At 33.0% G+C, this 5,959-nt stretch overlaps 1 protein-coding gene across 1 annotated transcript; it reads left to right on the forward strand.

The window, feature by feature from the left end:
• The first annotated feature begins 467 nt into the window (after positions 1–467).
• LOC111021013 (Cytidine/deoxycytidylate deaminase family protein) lies at positions 468–3,795 on the forward strand. The gene is made up of 5 exons (XM_022297838.2): positions 468–654; positions 1,450–1,509; positions 2,387–2,577; positions 3,206–3,310; positions 3,412–3,795. Exons 1-5 carry the CDS (start codon positions 639–641, stop codon positions 3,598–3,600), a joined length of 561 nt encoding a protein of 186 aa, XP_022153530.1. The 5' UTR covers positions 468–638; the 3' UTR covers positions 3,601–3,795.
• Positions 3,796–5,959: the final 2,164 nt, after the last annotated feature.

Below are 5,959 nucleotides of genomic sequence, written 5' to 3' on the forward strand. Positions count from 1 at the left end.
ATATCGGTGTCGATAGATATTTAGGTAAAAATTAGAGAAATTAAAAAATCGTAAAAACTACTTAAATTTACAAATAAATATTTTTCTATTTCTAAATAAATTAAGAATAATTAATATTAATATTAGGTATTTATTAATAATATTTTGTTGATCTTTTTAATAGAACGAAAATGTCAATTTATCTCTGATGTCGACATCATGAACACATGGAGATACGTGGACAGATATAATATGGCTGTACGCAAGTAGCACTTAATTTTGAGTATTTTGTTGATTTGTTAATTTTAGTTTTGATGTTTTCCAAAAAAAAATAATAATAATAATGAATTATTTTGGGGAATTATCTTTTTATTTTGGTGAGGAAAAAAATGAGGCCTCAAGTTTGAATTGGTATGGAAGACGGCCAAACAAACAGCGGAGTCGTGGATGGATGACTTTTATCCCTCACTTTCACATACTTTTTCGCTCTCTTCTTTCTCTCTCCTCTTCAGTCTTTTTCCAGCTGATGCTCTTCCTTCGCTCCTATTTATATAGCCGATTTCGCAGACCAGTCCCGCAATTCCTTCTTCCCCTTTCTCCCAATCCCCATTTTCTCGCCACTTTACTCTGTCTCTCTCTGTGTTTTCTCCATTCCATCCATGGAGGACGCTACTGGTATGACCACAATCTCCATCGTTTTTCATTGCTTTTGTTTCTGTTTTTCTCCTTTTTCTTCCAAGGATCTGTAACTGCTGTGTGATCTTGCATTCTATTTTCCACGAATGTGTATTGGTTCTGGAATCGAATCGGAATCGGAGATTTGGGGATTTTTTTTATGAGCTATTTGTTCTTTTTTTGCAATTGCATGTTGGGGTTCTCTTCTCCGATCTTTCTGGATCGCTTTCTTGGCGTTTGTGGGTTTGCATGAATGATTTCTATGATTCCGCATCGGGTGTTTCTGAATCTGCATAAATGATTTCTCTGATTCCGCTGGGGAAGTACGTTTTCGGGGTTGATCTGTGAAATTAGGGGGGATTTTGGCTGTAGTTGAAATTGATATGTGGTTTGAAGCTCGTTTTTCTTTTACGGAGACATGTTTGGATGCTTCCTAATTTTTCATTATTCTGCTTTTGGAATTTCCAGACTCGGGTCAATGACGAACTGTTTCCTGAATTTACATATTTCCCTTTCTCTCTCTCTCTCTCTTTTTCTTTTTGTAGCTGATGCTAATACAGGATAAAAGTGAATTTTGGGGCTTGTAAATGGATCTGATCCTAAATTATAATATCGTCTTTTTGTTTTTGTTTCTCTCTTTTCGGGTGCTTTGTGTCTACTGTTTTTGGGTTTATACGCACTTGCAGTTGCAGATTCAACCTGGAAAATTAATGGAAAAAGATTCATATAATTCTGTTTTTCTTTTATTTATTGAAATATCTGAGTGGTTTGTAATATTATCTTTCTTGTGTTAAGTGGTGGAAGCTATAGATGGGACTCTCTCTGTTGCATCTGCATTCTCTTGTCATCAAGAAGGTACTAACAACCCACTTTTCACTTTTGTTTTTTTTTTTTATACATATTTTTAATTTTTAATTTTAATATTGACTTTTGCTTTCCTCCCATTAAAAGTCAAGGGAGAATATACCTCATTTCATATTAAAATTTTCTTTTACTTTAGTGGTCATTACTTTATATTTATCAGGAATATTCTTGTCCTTGCTTATGCATGTCTTGGATTAGTCTAAATTTTCTATTGTAGATCAGTAAACTTCTAGAATTGTCATTCCTTTCCTTCATGCATTATATTTTACAACTGTAATATTTTTCACTTGAGATCTTTAGTTCAAAATCTATGCCTGGAAGTAAGATTTTGTTTAGGAGAAAATATTCCTAGGTTTAAGTTTATTTTGTTGTTTCCTACTATTTTATCAGTCAAGATTTTTCTGTATTTACCTTTTTTTATCTGAGATGGTTATTGAATTCTCCTACAGTACAATCTAGGTACAATTTTTTTCAGATGAAAAATCAAACTTTCATTAAGAAACATGAAAGAGAAACAAGGGCATAAAAAAAAATAGCCCCACAAAAGGAGCCCCCTGAAATCCAAAAGAAAGAATAAGGCGTAACTGATAATTATGAATGGGCTTAGAGATGGATTCCCAAAGGGAAGATTTGAACCTAACCGCATCCCAATCCTCTCAAGCCATATACCCTATTAAATGGCAAAAAAACACATGCCACACAATAAGCCCCTTATCTCAAAAGGGTGTATTCTTTTAATTCCTGGTATTTGCCTTTCTACGAGCAATTGTTTTATATATCATTTTGTTAGGAGTCTGGACGAACACTTTGCCTAAAAGTTTGATGATGAAAGTGTTAATATTCCATTATTGTCTATGCTTAATACCAGCCGTACAGAATAGAGACCACAAGTTCTTGACAAAAGCAGTTGAAGAGGCCTACAAAGGTGTTGAGTGTGGAGATGGAGGTCCTTTTGGGGCGGTTGTTGTTCGTAATGACGAAGTAGTTGTGAGCTGCCACAACATGGTCTTGAGGAACACTGATCCTACAGCACATGCTGAAGTCACTGCAGTGAGGGAGGTTGGTACAATATTTTAGCCCATTGCCAGTTGTTCTACTTATTCTAAGTTTCTCGAAGTACTTTGCAGAAGAAATTAGATCTCCTTGACACTGAAAGTGAATAAAGTTATTTGATCATGAAATTTTGCTCTCTCTCGCATGCACGACTATGAGTTTTGAAGAATATTGTGTATCTCTAGATTGATTTGCCTAACTGAGCACACAAAATCCCTTTTTACGCCTCGATGTCTATAATTTTGAAGTTTTATAAGTCATGGTTCAGAAAATCATTTCAGTCAAGCTGAATTTTTATCTTTTTGAACTCTTGGAATGTTTTGTTTTTTTAACTTATATTATATACTGTACTAATTGTTCACTGTTATCATACATGGACCTGAATTTGCTTTATCGTGATGAGCTCAACTGTTTCTTCGATATTTACTTGGCCTGCTTCCTGAAAATATTGCGTAGTTTGAAGTTGTGTCTTATATGGATAATCCAAGTATTTTAAACCTTTCAAATTGTGCTCTAGAAAACCTTTTTGACTTGAAGACTTTTTACTTTTCATTTAACTATATTCACTTTATGATGATTACCAAGACCATTTCGGTTCACATATTCAGATTTTTAACACACTGCTCTACTGTAGGCCTGCAAAAAGCTCGGTCAAATCGAACTCTCAGACTGTGAAATATATGCATCGTGTGAGCCCTGTCCGATGTGCTTCGGCGCCATCCATCTTTCAAGAATTAAGGTTTGTTTCCAGAACTGTTTCTGTTGAACTCTTAACCGTAGTAAGAATCCGCTCTCCGGCTTTTGTCTCAGTTCATCTTTTTTGCTGTTGTTGAAAAACAGAGATTGGTTTATGGAGCCAAAGCAGAGGCAGCAATTGCAATAGGTTTTGATGATTTCATTGCTGATGCCATAAGGGGCACTGGGTTTTATCAGAAGGCTCATTTGGAAATCAAGAAAGCAGATGGGAATGGTGCTGTTATTGCTGAGCAAGTGTTTGAGAAAACAAAGGAAAAGTTTCAGTTATATTGAATTTATCCTTTCTTTTTTTTTTCTGTTAAAAATAAATAAATATCAAACTGTTCATATATGATGTTTAATTCATGAAGCAATCATGCAGCTGTAGCTTAACTTTCAATTAATCCATTTTCATTGTCTTGAAATGGTTTAATTCTTGAATTATGTCCATGTGTTTTATTACATAAAATCCTCTATTTTCCATGGAAACACTGTTTCACCTTTTCTTCAATAACTGCTTCATATTGCATCCGTCTCACAGTGGATTGAGGATTCTAAGAATGCTATGTTTTACTATTGATCACTCCCTTCATTTTTTTTTCTTTTTTTTCTTCAATGGGTGAGGTTCAAACCATGACACTTTAAAAATAATGATAATAGATGTTTTGAGCTCTATGTTCTGATTGACACAAGTTTAATTTCTAAAGTAGGAAATAAAAGACAAAAGACAAAAGATTAAGTATAACTTTAGCTCAATCGGTTTTAGAGTTAGATCCCTTAACTTTAAAAATGTTCAGTTTGAATATAGAGATCTAACAAATTTATAATTTTCTAATAAATTTGAGGACCTGATTTTGAGAGTTAGATTCCCGAACTTTAAAAATGTTTAGCTTGAAGAGATCTAACAATTTTCTAATAAATTTGAGGATCTATTAGACATAAAGTCAACATAAAAAATAGAGGATCTGTTAGACATAAAGTCAACATAAAATAAATTTGTAAATTTGTATTATGCTCGAAGAGATGTAACAATTTTCTAAGAAATTTGAGTACCTGTCTCTAACATAAAATAAAATTAGGATTAGAATACTAATTTGTTATTCTAACAATAACTTTATTTAATAATTTATTCCAAATTATTCTAACAATAACTTTATTTAATAATTTATTCCATGTGGCTAAATTAGTATTAGAATACTAGTTTGGTATTCTAATATTAACTTTGTTTAATAATTTCTTCCATATGGCTCACGTTACAAAAAGTTGCTTATATCATATGAAAGATGATTAAGTTTGCTTCTATCATATGAAAGATGATGAAACATAATAATGGGACAAGTTACCTACTAATTATTATATTGTTATTCGATTTATCTTACATTCATTTTCCAACCTCCCTAATTTTATTTGAAGGAGACATTTGGGAGGAATTCTATCTTAATCCGTATTAATCTTCTTCTCCATCGTCTCTCCTTAGATGGATTTAGCATCACGTTTAGGATGATGAGTAAAGTTTTCTTTTGGATAATTAAAAATATTTTAAATGAATTTCACCGTGTTCAATTTGATAGTTAGAGAATCTTGGTTAAATCATAAGTATGATCTCTAAACTTTTAAGATTGTATCTATTTACTTATTTAGATATTGTTCATTAAAACTTTATAATAAATACTTAAACTTTCAATTTTGTATGATAAGAAAACAATAGCCAATTGGATCTAGTAACCCTTATGGTTATGCAAACCCCTAGATCACAAATGCTAAAACCCTCAAATCGAGATGATGTCAACCCAAGGAAGAAGTTAGAACGGATTTACCTTGATGATCAATATCAAGAGTAGAGAAAACTTGTTTCTAAACTCAAGATTCGAACCACTCCACAAATAGCTTGATCAAGACTACTTGAATGATTCTAGCATGCAAATCTAACACTCAAGAATTGCAAAGAAAAACAAGCTCTAGGCTTTTTGAAGCAAAATAGCAACTTCATTCAATCATCAAAATCTGTCTTTCAAAGGAAACAAGCTAGGCTATTTATAGCCTCTAAAACAACCCTAAAAGTAACCTAAAGGCATTTGAAAGGTTGTAACTCCCAATTACATGATGGCCATAACATCCACTGGCTAAAATGTAACTTAAAACATATAAATGAAATGTTTAAAACTCAAAATATAATAAAAAGAGGTTTAAATCCGAGAATTGAAGTCTTGGTCACCCTTCAAAGTCTTTGTAACCTCCCAATTATAAATGAAGCTTCACTTGAAGTAGTTTGAAGTGTAGTTCCATTAATTGATGGATGACTTGCAATAAATGAAGCTTGAGATGCACTTAAGTTCATTTAATGCAACTTGAGTTCCTTGAATTGAACTTGGCTTTATTGAATGCAACTTGAGTTAAACTCCACTTCAACTTCAGCTCCTTTAAATGAACTTAGAGTTCATTTAATGCAACGCCTCCCTTAAGCTCTACTTGGAAGATATTGACTTGAAAAGTTTCATCTCTCTCTTGATCATCCTTAGCCGAGTTCACCAAGTATTGAACATGAGAAAGTAAAGCTTGTTGTAGCTTCTTGGCTCTTGATCTCGTTATGGGTCCTTGAGGCATGACAATGGTGCTTCCTTGGTTCACATCAACCTCCCTCTCTTGAGAAGGA

This window comes from Momordica charantia (genome assembly GCF_013281855.1).
Source record: "Momordica charantia cultivar OHB3-1 chromosome 6 unlocalized genomic scaffold, Mcharantia_2.0 BLBB01000006.1, whole genome shotgun sequence".
Classification (NCBI taxonomy): Eukaryota; Viridiplantae; Streptophyta; class Magnoliopsida; order Cucurbitales; family Cucurbitaceae; genus Momordica; species Momordica charantia.

Bases quoted from the DNA above. Each gene is read 5' to 3' on its own strand.
- LOC111021013 (XM_022297838.2), top strand. The intron at 2,578-3,205 runs GTTGGTACAATA...GCTCTACTGTAG, and splicing joins AAGTCACTGCAGTGAGGGAG to GCCTGCAAAAAGCTCGGTCA. The intron at 3,311-3,411 runs GTTTGTTTCCAG...GTTGAAAAACAG, and splicing joins TCCATCTTTCAAGAATTAAG to AGATTGGTTTATGGAGCCAA.